The following is a 17775-nucleotide window of genomic DNA, read 5'->3' as shown; positions in this document are numbered from 1 at the left end:
AATATACATTTTATGATAGGTCGTCAGAAGAAAGATCAAGTTTGAAAAATGCTGCCAATAATAGAACGCTTTTGGAACCCAGACCAAGCGCCCGAACGCACCCGAAACTTTGCTGCCAATAATAGAACGGTTTTGGAACCCAGACCAAGCGCCCGAAGGCACCCGAAACTTTGCATGTGGACTACGCAATTCCTTCGTGCATGTGGATAGAGGGTTATGCTTGATGTTTGACACTTCAGTGAAAGGTCGTCAAATCGCTCTATCACAATGGTATTATTGATTTTCATTACCCACAGTAATACTCTTTCTTTATTTGCATGTTTCCAACTGGTACAACTCAGCCAGAAGTAGCCAATATTTTTAATGTGTCTCAGTCTGTGATTTGCGGACTTTGGAAAAGGTTTCATGCACACAGAGTGTTAATGATCGCCCCCGCACAAGACAAGTCAAGGTCCGATTAATCAGAAACCTGGATTTATGAAACCGAGCCCAAAGAGCCAATTGTTGTTCATTTTTATAAAATGGCCTTTTAATGTAAACACAACGTTGATTTTTTATTGGTTAAAAGTCACAATCTTTGTCCAATGAATATTCATTGACGTGAACTGAACCTGCAACCTCACATATCGTGTTTAGTTTTGTAATCCTCTGTTCCCACAGAGCCTCCCGGGAAGGTGATGAAAGGGTGTTCCATTTTGCATGTCATGGCTTCAGTTTTGTGCACGCTTTCATCCAATTCCTTTTATACCGCGACGCATTGTATTGTTTTACTATAAGGTATCCCGACGTTATTCTTTCTGGTAATGCAATCTCATCAAAATCAGACCTAAGTTGTCGCTCCCGTAATGGGATGTCCTCAGGTCTTTGTTGAGCGATAGCGAGAACAAAGATCTGATTTTAATGAGATTGCGTTTGAAATGACTTGATCAACAATGGGTTAAGCCCCCATTGTTTAAACATTCGTTTATACGTAAACGATAATAACCTTCTCCCCGGTCTTCTCTGAGAATGTAAGCCTGGGGAAGAGGGCCATCCCCAATGTCATCTTTTGCTTTTGAATATCCCCTGCGTTTTATTGAAAGTTCGGAAATCAGTAGTTCGGTTTTGTTTGTTTTACTCACCAGTTATATTGATCTTCCCTCATTGTTGCCATAAATGGTATCTCTCTTTGATATTGGCTGGAGACGGTTAGCGACTACGTGTGTCATTGTGTCGAGCCTATTTGGTCCGATGGTCATGGAGCTTATGTCGATCAGCTTCTCCGGCCTCAAAAACAGCTTCTCTACAGAAACTATTGGCCAGATGAAACTTTCGAAAATGGCATCTTGACTCAACCATTGATGACACCTTTTTTATCAGGAAGTGGCAATTTGTTTAGAAACTTATTCGAAATTTGATTTTGGGGTATTATCCTGTAGTATCTGTTGTAGTTTGTTTGTTTGTTTGTTTGTTTGTTTGTTGTTTAACTCCGCACTCAGCAATATTCAAGCTATATGACGGCGGTCTGTAAATAATCAAGTCTGGACCGGACAATCCAGTGATTGATATCATGAGCCTCGATCCACGCAATTGGGATACGATGACATGCATCAACCAGGTCAGCGAGGCTGACCACCCGATCCGATTAGTCGCATCTTACGACAAGCATCGTCGCAAGCATGGGTTGCTGAAGACCTATTCTTCCCCGATCTTCACAGGTCTCCTAGTGATAACACCTCGAGTTTTTTTATTAATTAGATGGACAAGGTAGGCCCAATTCGTACATAGGAAATGTCTTATACAGAAGTGAAAACTTTGAAATATTGGTTTGAATATGTTCAAATTTATGGCTTTTTTCTTTCTTACGCTTGCAAGGATTTGGGACTTCCGAAATGGTCAGAATAGCGGTTGTCTATGACCCAACATAAATGTTTACCATATGTTTATGTTTTTCACATCTCCTAAGAAAATCAACTTGGGTCAACGACTTGCTCATGTTCATTTGCTCATTTAAAAAGGCTCCTTGAAACCTCTAAAATAACCTTATCTATGAATTTCGTGTTGCTACAAACCCTAAACGTGTAATAGTTGATATGAACAAAGTGTAATTTACATTAATATAAATATATCTAACAACGAATAACTTTAAAATAATTTGTATAGGTTTTTTCCAAATGGATACATTCTGCATATTTCGACGTGCAAAAGGGACTCTTATTATACCGTGTCCTTATTGAATGAATAGTTTTGAATGTCTACCTAAAAATCTAACAAGCATTAAGGTGCCGACCATTGGATATTCTAGGGGTGGTACCTGGTAAGAGGCCACTAACGGGATCGGGTGGTCAGGCTCGCGGACTTGGTTGATGCATGTCATCGTTTCCCAATTGAATGGATCGATGCTCATGATATCAATCACTGGATTGTCTGGCCCAGACTCGATTTTTTACAGACCATCACCATATAGCTGGAATAGTGATGGGTGAGGGGTTAAACAACAAACCCAAACCAAAACCTGGCTTTTTGTCTGGAGATTAGATATTAATCAGCGTCACCTATAAAACCAGATATGTTATTAATCTAAACAATGAACCTGAATATTTTTGTAAGAAAACTGCCTTGCAACAATGTTATTTTTAAGAGAGAGACAGGACACGGATCACCATTCAAAAATGTTGTGGACAGCAAGTCTACATACATGACTTCAACGTATGTAGTGTTAACATCAGAAAACATTTTATTATATTCTGCCAGGCCCAAAAAGGTACACACCTGAAAATTGGATTTGACCAATGATTACAAACGCTATCAAAACGTTACTGGGTTGAAAACCGTCGTTGCAATCCTTAGGCCCAAAACACAAGTATAATACCCGTACATCACCATCGAAAAAGCAATTCTTGTTTGTTTCATTTTTAGCTACCATCAGACATGGATGTATACTTTCCTTTGCTCGGTGACCCGTGGAGATCCATGCTTGCCGTAAAAGGTGACTGTGCTTGTCGTAAGAGGCGACTAACGGGATCGGGTGGTCAGGCTCGCGGACTTTGTTGATGCATGTCATCGTATCCCAATTGCCTGTCTGGTCCAGACTCGATTATTTACAGACCGCCGTCGTATAGCTGAAATATTGATGACAAAACCAACAAACCAACCAACAAACCAACCTTTGCCCGGTAGTTTAAAATGGATGTTAAAATGAATGTTAAAATGAATGTTAAAATGAATGTTAAGATGGATGTTAAGATGGATGTTAAAATGAATGTTAAGATGGATGTTAAAATGGATGTTAATATGGATGTTAAGATGAATGTTAAAATGGATGTTAACATGGACGTTAAAATGAAAGCCATGGCACTACATTGTAATACACGATTTTATAACCCGAGTATCAGTTCTTTAAAGATGCAGGTCAATGGTCATTGAAATGATCACATACTAGCATCTCGGAGTCATCAGATACAGTATATAATGTAACAGTTCAGATTGATCAAATTTTCATTGTAGATCCACAGAGTGAGTGCTGGTCGGTTACACGGAACATGGACGTGTTTCTCACGCTCTTCTTTACCAACCTCAGCCTTCCCTGCACCCCCAACACGGCTGCCCCGACGGCCACATGGTGCGTCGTGCGCTGTCTCGACACCCCACCCTGCAACTCCGTCTTCTACCACGAGGCCAGCCAGCAGTGTTGTCCCACCACGGAGGTGTACACACAGGACTCCTCATCACTGCTACCACGGGACGGGACGGTCTACTTCATCCGCCCATGTTTGTAAATTTACTCAGTATTTGATCATGACATTAGGCGTACGAATGGCGCTTAACGCCGCTTTGAAATGTATCTACGTTAAATCACGGCGGATTTGCTTCATGGTTGGTTTGTTGTTTAACGCCTCACTCAGCAATATTCCAGCTATATGACGGCGGTCTGTAAATAATCGAGTCTGGACAAGACAATCCAGTGATTGATATCATGAGCATCGATCCACGCAATTGGGATCGATGACATGCATCAACCAAGTCCGCGAGCCTGACCACCCGATCCCGTTAGTCGCCTTTTACGACAAGCATAGTCACCTTTTACGGCAAGCATGGGTTGCTGAAGACCTATTCTACCCCGGAATCTTCACGGGTGATTTGCTTCATGACGTAGGTGTGTACTACTATGGTGCAAGCCGTCGATATGATAAGGGTAAACCCAGGGTCACAATCGGAACAAATCGAAGCCATGGTGTACGGCTTTTGAACGTCATTCTGCACATCGGATTGCGGTGCTTAAAGGGTACTAAAGGGGTATTCACACATGCACGGTACAACTAGTTGTATACAATTTGTTGCATGCAACACATTGCATCGTGTGAACGGGCAAGTAGGTCCAACTTTTGACGTATGCAACTTGTTGGACGCGAGTTGTACGAAATAGGACATGCTCTATTTTCATGCGACAAGTTGTACGTACGCAGCCAATCAAAACGCGTATGAAAATCACGTGACATTTATACGTCAATTTGTAAACAAAAATGGCGACTCAGATTCACGTCAGTAACCTCTGTTTTTCGGTATCCTAAGTGTCACCACTCAATAAAGGACCTATGAAAAGTAGGTACCACTGTCCAAAATTGTATATTTTGACTTTTGCATCGGTCTAATTCTTCAGGTTAAACTGTTTATAGTGTTATTTGAAACGACAGGCTATGTGACTGTATACTGTAGTGTAGACCAAGGTGAGATTAGGTCCATATACGTTTCTAAAACTTAAAATACATCATACACACAAATAAACGTCACAGTTTTAGATCCTGAGGGGAATTATCTATTATATGTGATGCCATTAACAACTATGTTAGGCAAAGCATATGTATCACTAACGACATCTGAAAATAGTGTACAGCGAAAATATTGCCATTTTCGCATTTTACCAATTCACTGTTCTAAATGTGATTATTTATTTAAATAAGGTATAGCTACATGAGAATTTCAATTACAAAACCATTGGGTTTCTGCTCTTTGTCAAAACACCAATCATCATTCCAAAAAGACTCCAATAATCCTATATTCGTTTTCGAAACAAAAACTCTGGACCGGACCGCCATGTTGATAGCGTTGGGAAATCACGGTTCTTTTCGCGTTTGACGAGATGCCTATCACATCACATGTATTTCACACTCAGCTACGATACATACATCCCTGAATTCATCATACCATTAAGAATCAAATGACATTTTGTCTAAGTCACCAATACAAAGGGTCCAAATGAAATCAACCGCAATATTCAAGTGTGAAACCAAACCCTGTGCTCTTCTCATTGAAAAAAATGTAAACAAAGCAAACTAGTTTTACTTAACATTTTCTACTATTCCGAGAGATTTAGTCGTCAATTTGTTGCCTACATTAGCTCGGATTATTACGAATATGCAATCCTTGCAAAAATTGAGGAATAAATAATTAGAGTCTAGATACCTTTTTTGGAAAAGTCAACAGAAATCGTTCCACGTGACGCCATGACATTGACGCAAAATCACACACACTGACGACGCTATTGGTCTGCCTTTCCACATAGTATCAAGGCGAGAATGGGAGCATAAAAACAAACAGAACTTGTTGATTTCAGATTGATTCTGCTTACTTAACTTACATGATTCATTTATGTATGTATGTGATCCCAGCATCACGGTAAAACCTGCTCCAAACATTCCGCGTACTGCTATCAGTGAACTCGCTACGTTATGACGGGAGGTTACCGGTAGTGGTGTCATATTAGTATACGTCAACATCAAGATCGTTGTACATATTTGTTATTTCCTTTGAGGTGCGGGTGAACTAGCACACAACGCATTCAGTTCATGAAGTAGTTTACTGTTTCAATCTTCAATTATAATTTGAATATCGTTCAATATCTTTTCACCCAGTAAAATAATGCACTGCTGCAAAATGGGTACATGTATGTAGTACTGTTACTAATATAATCTAAAATGCCATAGAATTTATGAAACTCATAATAATCAGCTGTTTTTTTATTACGGAAATTGACATTCAACGTGTTATCCTTCCCATAAGATACTTTGTGAATGTACCACACTGCAGCATATACATATTTCCTTTGGAGAATTGTGAAATATTCATTGTGGCAAATTTATATAGATAGGTTAAATAAAACATGCCCTTCATTTCTTAAATTAAAGTAAATGTACACTTGAAGGAAATTCGTCCCGTTATATTTTTATTAATGTATAACTCATGTGTGGACAACTATTTGTTTTACATTTGGATTTTATCGTCTAATTGGCGGAACATTGACAGCTAAGGCTTTTTGTCAGAGATCTCGCGAGACCCGAGTTGTATGCAACTCGCCGCCGTGTGAATGCCGAGTTGTATACAACTTCAGGTTGTGCAACTAATTGCATACAACTAGTTGTACCGTGTGAATGCCCCTTAAGTCTACCTTGGCCCCGTTATTTCACATACGTTATGTTTGGTTATTTCTACGCTGCAGCAATAGTCCAGCTGTATCATAGCGGCTTGTAAATAATCCACCCTGGCCGAGACATAATGAGCTTACCGTTGTCAATAAATACAGTTCCATTCCATTCCAGTTAATGCGACCTATGAAGATTTCGGTTAAAATTGGTCTTCAGCAACCCATGCTTGTCGTAAGAGGCGACTAACGGGATAGGGTGGTCAGGCTCGCTGTCTTGGTTCATGCATGTCATCGTGTCCCAATTGCGTAGATGGATGGTCATGTATCAGTCACTGGATTGTCCGGTCTAGACTTGACTATTTTCTGATTAGTTTACTATGAATATGTGACATGTGCGATCCTTGTACTGTCGTCATAGTTTTTATTGTGTAATGTGTACTGTATTAACTCACTCATTCATTCCTTTCAGCTTTAATACCTGTGACACCTGTAATAAAGTGTCCCCCAGGAGCCACCTTGTTCACAACAGAGGCCGTTTGCGTTACCTTGACAACACCAAAACAGTCATGGCAGAATGCTGATAATGAATGCTCTGGACAGTCATTCAATGGAATGGATTACCGAATGATAACTTTTAAAACTGAAGCTAAATACGAAGAAATCAAACAGTTTCTGGGGACAGGTAAACACTTAACACATGTTCCTCAAGTACTGACAATATGAGGTGAGGTGAAATGGGGTTTAACGTCGCGACCAAGATAATTGCACTTATATAGCGACGTGCATGTACGTGTGTGTGTTTGTGTGGCTGCTTGTACTAGTCCGGACTGATGCCGATTTATAGTGCTAGCTTACTGAGATACCATGCCGCAGTTTAACATGAATACCCCACCCAGACACAGTATACTGAATCCGAGCCGACCAGTCCTTTGTTTTAGCCCCTTAATACCGAGCGCCAGAGAGGGTAACAACAAGTACCATCTTTTAACGTGTGACGTGGCTGGGGATCGAACCCCGGACCTTTCGCTCTCCGGGCGGACGCTCTACCTCTAGACCACGGAGGCGGTCACTGACAATATGAATACATGACTTTTTGTTATGGATAACAGCTTCTTTATTCTTTGTAATTTTCTCGTTATAAAGAAGAAAAATGTTGTTACCCAAAACAAAGTGTCATGTATGATTCAAGTTCAACTTACAAATACTTATCGCAGAGTTACTGACAATAGTAGTTCATTCCTTATTGTATGTACCTCTGGCGAGTTTGTCCTTGATTCTCACATACTTATCCATGCGTGATAAGTTGCAAACTTACACCTAGGCGCAAGAGTCTGTTTCTCTAAACGAGATACAACAATCGAATCAATGTAATATATTCTGACTTACCGCTTTACATGAACCTCAAATTGGCATAAACACTCACTCACACACTCCTCATAATCGAGGATGCTTATCCCCTATTGGTACGCCGGTTGCTGAGCCCTGTTAAGTGGTATTCCGAATGCCGTAGTGCAGTACGCCTTATGCTGAGCCTGTTAAGTGGTATTCCGAATGCCGTAGTGCAGTACGCTGGATGCTGAGCCTGTTAAGTGGTATTCCGAATGCCGTAGTGCAGTACGCTGGATGCTGAGCCTGTTAAGTTGTATTCCGAATGCCGTAGTGCAGTACGCCGGATGATGAGCCTGTTAAGTGGTATTCCGAATGCCGTAGTGCAGTACGCTGGATGCTGAGCCTGTTAAGTGGTATTCCGAATGTCGTAGTGCTGTACGCCTTATGCTGAGCTTGTTCAGTGGTATTCCGAATGCCGTAGTGCAGTACGCTGGATACAATGGAATGTTTATCTTGTACGCGGATGCCAATATTTAAACTTCGAAATTTATGTTTCTTTTTTTCCTTGCAAGGAGTGACAAATCAATTAAATATCTAGATCTGAGCGTGGTCATGCATTCTTTGTGAAAACCCCAGACTAACTCACTTGTACCAGCTGTGTACTCTGATGACACTAATGGGTTGCTTGACTTTGGTTTACCGTTTTGTTTGTTTGTTTGTTTGTTGTTTAACGCCGCACTCAATAATATTCCAGCTATATGACCGCGGTCTGTAAATAATCGATTCTGGACCAGACAATCCAGTGATTGATATCATGAGCATCGATCCACACAATTAGGATACGATGACATGCATCAAACCAAGTCAGCAAGCCTGACCACCCGATCCTGTTAGTCGCCTCTTATGACAGGCATAGTCGCCTTATACGGCAAACATGGGTTGCTGAAGACATATTTTAGCCCGGATCTTCACGGGTCCTTTGGTTTACTGAGACAAATTAAGTGGTATGCCTATAGTGGGGGAGTTGGCACCACATAATCCCATGTTTAGTTACATATGACGATATAATTTTTTATATTAATCTAGCCATATCCATTAAAATGTGGGTCGCCTTCGTGGTCTAGTGGAAAGGGTGTCTGCCCGGAGAGCTGACGTTCGTTGGTTCGATCCCGGCCGCGTCATACCAAAAAAATACTTCTTGTTACCCTGCATGGCGCTCAGCATTAAGGGGATAAAACAAGGACTGGTCGGTTCGGAGTTGATTGTGTGGTGTATCAATGTTAAAACTGTGGCATTGTATCTCAGTGGGCTAGCGCAATAAAACCGACATTAGTTCGGAGTAGTACAAGAACACACACACACGCACACACGCACAGGCACACAGGCACACACACACACGCGTTCATTCATGCAACTATATAAGTGCAATTTTTTTGAAAAAGACATTACACTGCATTAAATCTCAACATGATTTGTTCTTTTTATTACTCTGAAATATATATACTACTCAAAACAAGTTAAACATCATCCGATCTCTCTTCATATGCCCCAGTCGTTTAAGACGCCACGATTCGGTGTGCAGAGTTGCGTCCCCTGGGCACGCCAGAACCCTATGATTGTGGGTTCTAACCCAGGTTAGCCCCGATTATGTTTCTAGGTTTGTCATCACCATACCAGTGCTCGTGGGTTTCACCGAAGTGGTAAACGTCTGAGACAGCATCACTTCGGGCTTTCTTCCCACATTAAGATGACATGCCGCGCTGTAACTGGAATACTGTTAAAAGCGGCGTTGAACCCAACTCACTCACTCATATGACAAAAATTAATCGGACATGATACGTAAGATTAACCACAGACATTTGAAAATATCGGGTGGTCTTTAACTTTTTTGAGTAGTATATGTTCCGAACAGTTTCACTAGACATGCTGATCTTGCATTGGAAATGCTGGGAACTGCTCTGATCACAAAATGCTGTTTTTAACATTATATAGGTATTTAATCGCATGCATACGTGTACTTATATTTCAGACGTCAAAGGGGTTTGGACCGGCCTGAAATACAAGGACGGGGATTGGAAGTGGTATGATGGAACCGTTGGTCAGTTTCAGCCATGGAATCCCGAGGAACCAAATTTTCTAGACTCCGAACTGTGTGCCGTCATATACAAGCCTACACAATGGACCCTGCATAACAACTACTGTTCTGTCGCCTGGAGTGTGATGTGCGAAGTTCCAGCTCGCATATAATGTGTGTGCCACGTCCGATCGATGACATTAGTTAATAAACTCCTTACCAAGATCATAAGCTAACGGGTGGGTGTATCTATTGTACATTGAACTACTAATGTACTTCACCCGCGAAGATCCGGAGTAGAAAAGGCCCTCAGCAACCCATGCTTGCCCACGCAACCCATTATTTACAGACCGCCGTCATATAGCTGGAATGTTTTATTATTGTAACATTCTACTATTGTTCTATTCTGTCACATGGTAACATTCTACTATTGTTCTATTCTGTCACATTGTAACATTCTACTATTGTTCTATTCTGTCACATTGTAACATTCAACTATTGTTCTATTCTGTCACATTGTAACATTCAACTATTGTTCTATTCTGTCACATTGTAACATTCTACTATTGTTTTATTCTGTCACATTGTAACATTCTACTATTGTTCTATTCTGTCACATTGTAACATTCTACTATTGTTCTATTCTGTCACATTGTAACATTCTACTATTGTTCTATTCTGTCACATTGTAACATTCAACTATTGTTCTATTCTGTCACATTGTAACATTCAACTATTGTTCTATTCTGTCACATTGTAACATTCAACTATTGTTCTATTCCGTCACATTGTAACATTCTACTATTGTTCTATTCTGTCACATTGTAACATTCTACTATTGTTCTATTCTGTAACATTGTAACATTCAACTATTGTTCTATTCTGTCACATTGTAACATTCAACTATTGTTCTATTCTGTCTTACGCCTTTTACGGCAAGCATGGGTTGCTGAAGACCTATTCTACTCCGGATTTTCACGGGCTGGAAACTCGATGTAAAAGCAGTAAAGGCTTCTGGTTGACTGGTTGTGTTTTGTAATTTTTATTGCAAAAGTATATCTCCCTGCTTCAGCTAAACTGTTTGGGCTTCAGTTTTCCCACTGAGCCTACATTGTTTCAATGTCCTGGCCCTTAAAGCTCTCAGTTACTCTGCTGAGTTTCGGACACTGCATGACTGCGTGACTGCGTGTAGGATGGCATGGCAATTTTAGCCAAGAGGGAATACCATCGGTGTGTTGGGTACGGATATGAAAGCCTCCAAGCAAGGATTTGGGTAAATAATTTAGTTTCAACATAATTGGGATACAGCGTCAGCATCCTATCAGTATCTATTGATGTCTCTGAGGATAACTTGCACTCTAAGTACACAAGCAGTTAAAAGTTTGTTATACATATATATCTTACCATATTTGCGTTCTAATGGTCCCAGCAGTCGCAGCAGTCAAGGTAGGTGACAATAACGGGCTACATAAACGTGTACAAAAGATCGATCTTTCTCGAAGAAAAAAAACTAAAATACCATCACTGCTTAAAGACATGACATTTGTCTCTGATAGGATATATGTTTTCAAACCACCACACATCTTTTCGCGACCTACAATTGACAATTATAGTAGCCAGCCTGTACATAATTCGAGTTGACACCAGTAATGGCTATTATGTTCGAGTTGACACCAGTAATGGCTATTATGTTCGAGTTGACACCAGTAATGGCTATTATGTTCGAGTTGACACCAGTAATGGCTATTATGTTCGAGTTGACACCAGTAATGGCTATTATGTTCGAGTTGACACCAGTAATGGCTATTATGTTCGAGTTGACACCAGTAATGGCTATTATGTTCGAGTTGACACCAGTAATGGCTATTATGTTCGAGTTGACACCAGTAATGGCTATTATGTTCGAGTTGACACCAGTAATGGCTATTATGTTCGAGTTGACACCAGTAATGGCTATTATGAGCAACATCCCATGCCGCCGCGGTTCAATGACACACAGTAACTCGTCACACTACTCGATCCATTTACTTGCCACTTACGATATAAAGTTCATACTCTTAATGTGTTTTTTTACATGAAGAGTTAACACGTAACCCTTAATGTAAAAAAGTTTACATTAAGTGTAATGTTTACATTAAGGGCTGTAACACAGCCGTCAACAGAGACTGATGCCTAATTACTAAATATTACATCTTTGTCGTTTGAAATAATATTATAAAAATCATTATCATCGTGACAGGTACACAATCACAAACCACTGTTTAGTGCAACATTTCGTATTCTTTATTTATCAAATTCATTGTAAATAATTTCCGTCGTCATGGTGAAATTTACACAGCTAAATATGTTGTAAATATTGTGGTAAAGAATGTCGAGTAGAATTATGTGAGATACCCTATCACAATCAGAAAATGCATTTGTCTATAGTTTCATAGTCTCCCCACCATGGCTAATGGTAATTCACATCTCTTAGAACATAAGGGTCTCAAATCAATAACTAGCTGTAGACATGAAATATGAATAACAATTACAATATTATTATCATGTTGAGGGACAAATGGTGTCACGGGAGGAACATGGTGAGACTCTGTAGTTTCCCCACAGCCCGAATTTGCTTATTTATAACATTATAACAGGAACTTTGAAAGGAATATAGACTGCCATGTTGTCTAACTGTAGATAGGATTTGTAGTCTTAACAATCACTGGGATGTCACCGCGTAGGCGGGATCTCATTAGGGTTTGTTTGTCTGCGCTATTCAAACAGTGACAATATGCCTTTGTTTTAAGCGACTGCATTGTGTATGTGCAGGAACTTATATTCGCCTACAAATTTATCGCTTAGCCCATGACAATCAAGCACTGAATGCATTACTATGTGTATGTCAATTGTCTTGATGAAATGATTCTGTGAATAAGATTATGTCTCACCAATCTTTTGTTTTATTGAGTTGTTTTTTATTAGAATAATGAAAAGTAGGTTGACAGGATTTGTTCTTATCTGAAGAGGATGTCTTTGCCGATGATGACTTTCATCAATGAACGTTAGGACTGATAGCAACAACGTAAATGCTCTGCATGTGTTACGGGGCACAGAGTTCTATGTATGCATATTGACTATTGAATCACCATTTCCAAATATGAACAATTTTATGCTGATCATGAGCGATAACACTACTTAAAAGGTGGTATTTTGGAACCATATCTGGTGTCTGAAATTGTTCTTTTTTCGTTCACACATCTGGAAACAATGCACTGACTAAACTTAAAAGAAATGGGATTTTAAAGTTTCATTTGACAAACGTGAAAGGAAATGCCCATGTTCAATAATGTGTTTCCATAAGGTTGAAAATTGTTTGATTTCCTGTAAACAATACCACTATAATCAACCAAAACACATGTACCATTAAGCATGTAAAGAGGCAATTTTGTTGACTAATATGCTGTGAGTGATCTTATTTTCAAATTGCCTTATGAACAACTCTTTTCAGTAGAACATTTCATTTTTAGACAGAGGAATCCTCTGCTGATTAATTTGACGTATTGATCTTGTATTCACCAACATGTCGATGCACTACAAACGTTTGGGCTTAGATAATGGCTGTCGACCCACAGCCTATGATTCCCATACCACGATTAATAATTTCACATAAATGTAGCATGCTTGCCGTAAAAGGCGACTATGCTTGTCGTTAGAGGCGACTAACGGGATCGGGTGGTCAGGCTCGCTGACTTGGTTCATGCATGTCATCGATTCCAATTGCGTGGATCGATGCTCATGATATCACTCACTGGACTGTCTGGACCAGACTCGATTATTATCCAGACTCGACCACCGTCATATAGCTGGACTATTGCTGAGTGCTGCGTTAAACAACAAACATAAAATGTAGGCAAGGAACCAAAGACAAAGCAGAATATTTGTATGGTAGGAAAATGTGAAAATACATATAAATGTTTTTGAATGTGACTTTACACTGTACGTTGAACCATTAATAGTATAGACGAAAATACACCAACTGATCTCAGTTTGATATTAAATGGAAAGAGGAATGTGAAAAAGTCAGTTTTGTACATATTTGTATTTTTTATGTAATTCAACGAGTTTTGTGTATACTTCATGTATATGTAAACTATTTGAGTAAACTGGTCACTTACCTTTCCCATTGCTTTCCTGCCTACTGTTCTGTTCAAGGATAGTACGAGCTGTAAATCAATGGGGTGAATACCTGAGAGAAGTTTTCCAAAGTTGTAGAAGTTGTAGCCAATCCTATTTACTTATTGTGAATAAAGTGTGTTTAATGATAAGCGATTTCACAAAATGGATAAAAAGAGATATGACTGAATCTGAAATCTTACCTTTGTAGCCAAATCTGTCACGGCAGGTACCTCATGTACTGCACGTCGAACCTGTGTTCAGATCCATTATCTTTCTATCATCGGGGAAACCAAATCAATAACACATCATACCTTCCTGACGTGTTGGGACCGCCTCCGTGGTCTAGTGGTACAGCGTCCGCCCGGAGAGCGGAAGGTCCGGGGTTCGATCCTCGGCCGCGTCATAACAAAAGACGTTATAATATGGTACTTGTTGTTACCCTGTCTGGCGCTCGGCATTACTAGTAACTTAATACCAACAGCTGCCGGAACCAGTCTTCCATGCCAGTGAACTCCAGTAGAAAATGAAAATCCAATGGGTCCCGTGAAGATCCGGGTTGTAACTGGTCTTCAGCAACCTATGCTTGTCGTGAGAGTTGACGAAAGGTACGCAGTGGTCAGTCTCGCTGACTTGGTCGATGCATGTCATCGTATCCAAAATTATTAATCACTTGATTGTCTGGTCCAGACTCGATTAATTACAGACCGCCGTCATAAAGCTGAAATATTGCTGAGCGCGGCGTTAAACAACAAACAAACAAACCTGCAGATGAATGGTAAGACAGTGATGACTTTCATGAGAACCGTAGCAACAGAAACAGACAATGTTCATCGCCCCATACGAGGTACGTCTGGGATATTCGATTTACTGATATTTTCCAAGAAACAGTTACAGATGAAACCTCAGCTCAGTTGGATCAGATCACTTACCAGTACGTTTTACAGTGGGCCAGGGGTCTGCATGTGCAGGCGATCACGTGACCCACACGAGGTCACACAACCACCATGGGGGGTAGTTTGGGGATTCTGGCTGTGACAAGCCAAGCAAGACATGTATAATGCTCTTGATGTATTCCGTTTGACAAATTCTCACACTGATGTTCATGAATATATAAGGTTGAAATAATATTTTAAAGATGTTTGTAATAAGAAGAAAGATGATTATAAACATAGTATAAAGATAAATGGATGTCAATTACACAAAGCGACAAAACTCCTTCCATATCCAATCAATCTCATTAAAATCAGACCTTAGTTCTCGCTACCGCTAAACAAAGATCTGAGGCCATCCCATTAGGGGTAACGTCAGAACGACCTTTCATCCGACCAATCAGAGCGTCGCTTACGAGATCATGAAAGTGACAGTCGGAATGTGATTTCTAATCATGCAACCTCGAAAATACACGGGGTATTCCGAACGAAAGTTACGGGATTAACGACTGAATCCATACAATCTAGACCATCTATTAGCCATTCCAGAACACTTTTGTTCAGATTTCAAATTTAAAAGCGAGAATTTGTCAAAATATGTTTCGAAGCGTAGTCGCCAATTTGAAATTTGTGCCGTAAAGCACGAGAAAGCTTCGTTCTGATTGGCTAATGACGACTTCTTGTCAGTTGTTCCATTTGTCGGTCAGGGTTCGCGAAAGGGCTGCCTGACGTGACCCGTAATGGGATGTCCTCAGATCTTTGTTTAGCGGTAGCGAGAACTAAGATCTGATTTTAATTAGATCGATATCCGATAGAAATCTCTGCATAAAGCACTGGCGATTGTACAATTCTGGATTGATCATGAGCATGTGTTTATGAATCACTATCAAATAGTAATGATACCAGGTGTTCGCGAAAAGGTGAGCGTATCCTGCCCCACCGGTCACACCCGTCACAAGCACATGCAAAGGCAAGACAATTATTCACCTGGAAAAGCATGGGATCATATGGTACAAGTCAAAATAAGGAATTGCATCGGACATCATTTTTTTCACTGATGCGTCAAAATTGGAAATGTCCTTCACATGTCTACCATTAAACCTTTTGAAAGCTTAACTGAGGCCTTGAATGTTGTAACCTTGATCAAACACCTTCTGAGCAGGAGTCGTATGATTCCTTGAAATCTTCACATGTCTACCATTAAACCTTTTGAAAGCTTAACTGAGGCCTTGAATGTTGTAACCTTGATCAAACACCTTCTGAGCAGGAGTCGTATGATTCCTTGAAACCTTCACATGTCTACCATTAAACCTTTTGAAAGCTTAACTGAGGCCTTGAATGTTGTAACCTTGATCAAACACCTTCTGAGCAGGAGTCGTATGATTCCTTGAAACCTTCACATGTCTACCATTAAACCTTTTGAAAGCTTAACTGAGGCCTTGAATGTTGTAACCTTGATCAAACACCTTCTGAGCAGGAGTCGTATGATTCCTTGAAATCTTCACATGTCTACCATTAAACCTTTTGAAAGCTTAACTGAGGCCTTGAATGTTGTAACCTTGATCAAACACCTTCTGAGCAGGAGTCGTATGATTCCTTGAAACCTTCACATGTCTACCATTAAACCTTTTGAAAGCTTAACTGAGGCCTTGAATGTTGTAACCTTGATCAAACACCTTCTGAGCAGGAGTCGTATGATTCCTTGAAACCTTCACATGTCTACCATTAAACCTTTTGAAAGCTTAACTGAGGCCTTGAATGTTGTAACCTTGATCAAACACCTTCTGAGCAGGAGTCGTATGATTCCTTGAAATCTTCACATGTCTACCATTAAACCTTTTGAAAGCTTAACTGAGGCCTTGAATGTTGTAACCTTGATCAAACACCTTCTGAGCAGGAGTCGTATGATTCCTTGAAATCTTGGTAGAAAGAGCATGCTCGATTGTACCTCAAAGGTTGTGAAATGTCAACACCAAAGGCTGGAGCTGCTGGAATACTGCTCGACATGAAGGGAAAGTTGACTATTGGAAAGATGAAGTCCTCCCTCTTGTCATACAGTCTTGGAACACAATAAGCACACTAATGAACAGAAGAATTTGAGGAAAACTACAAACAGCATATCAGCAAATGATTGGCTTAAATACTTTGAAAAACTTGTTGAACAGCTAACAGGTGAGGTGAGTCGAAATTGGGTTTAACGTCGCGCCATAGATTATTGCATTTATATAGCGACGTGCATGTACGTGTGTGTGTGTGGCTGCTTGTACTAGTCAGGACTGATGCCGATTTGTAGTGGTAGCACACTGAGATACCATGCCACAGTTTAACACGAATACCCCACTGCGACACAGTATACTGACTCCGAGCCGACCAGTCCTTGTTTTAGACCCATTAAGCCGAACGCCAGACAGGGTAACAACAAGTACCATCTTTTAACGTCTTTTGGTATGTAACGGCTGGTGATAGAACCCAGGACCTTCCGCTCTCCGGGCGGACGCTCTACCACTAGACCACGAAGGCGGTCTAGAGAGCGAACAGAAGGAGACCAGTACCATAATTGATGCTACAGTGAAAGAAATTCTATTTCATGACAATTTGTGTGCAAACTTTACAGAAAGAACATCATATTATCTCAATACATTACAAGTGGTAACTAGGTCCATTAAAGATTTGAAACAGAAGAAATCGCCAGGCTGTGACGGATTGTCGCTCCTCTCCTTTTATGTCTCTTCAATAAATTCTTGACTCTGGACATCACCATGAGGGTTGGTTTAAAGCAATTATATGCGCGCTTCACAAAACAGGAACACGGATGACATGAATAACTACAGAGGAATATCACTATTACCGGTGATAGGAAAAGTCTTCACCAAATACTAAATAAA

General features: G+C 40.3%; 1 protein-coding gene across 1 annotated transcript; it reads left to right on the top strand.

Annotated features, from left to right (window-relative positions):
- Positions 1-3521: 3521 nt before the first annotated feature.
- Positions 3522-9976, top strand: LOC139473634 (C-type lectin lectoxin-Lio3-like). The gene is made up of 3 exons (XM_071256308.1): positions 3522-3750; positions 6870-7082; positions 9759-9976. Exons 1-3 carry the CDS (start codon positions 3522-3524, stop codon positions 9974-9976), a joined length of 660 nt encoding a protein of 219 aa, XP_071112409.1.
- Positions 9977-17775: the final 7799 nt, after the last annotated feature.

The sequence above is a fragment of the Haliotis cracherodii genome, unplaced genomic scaffold (assembly GCF_022045235.1).
Source record: "Haliotis cracherodii isolate W230 unplaced genomic scaffold, xgHalCrac1.p SCAF_3, whole genome shotgun sequence".
NCBI lineage: Eukaryota > Metazoa > Mollusca > Gastropoda > Lepetellida > Haliotidae > Haliotis > Haliotis cracherodii.
This window is presented reverse-complemented; position numbering and strand designations above follow the sequence as displayed.

Bases quoted from the DNA above. Each gene is read 5' to 3' on its own strand.
- LOC139473634 (XM_071256308.1), top strand. From the start codon at position 3,522: ATGGACGTGTTTCTCACGCTCTTCTTTACCAACCTCAGCCTTCCCTGC. The intron at 3,751-6,869 runs GTTTGTAAATTT...CATTCCTTTCAG, and splicing joins GGTCTACTTCATCCGCCCAT to CTTTAATACCTGTGACACCT. The intron at 7,083-9,758 runs GTAAACACTTAA...CTTATATTTCAG, and splicing joins CAAACAGTTTCTGGGGACAG to ACGTCAAAGGGGTTTGGACC.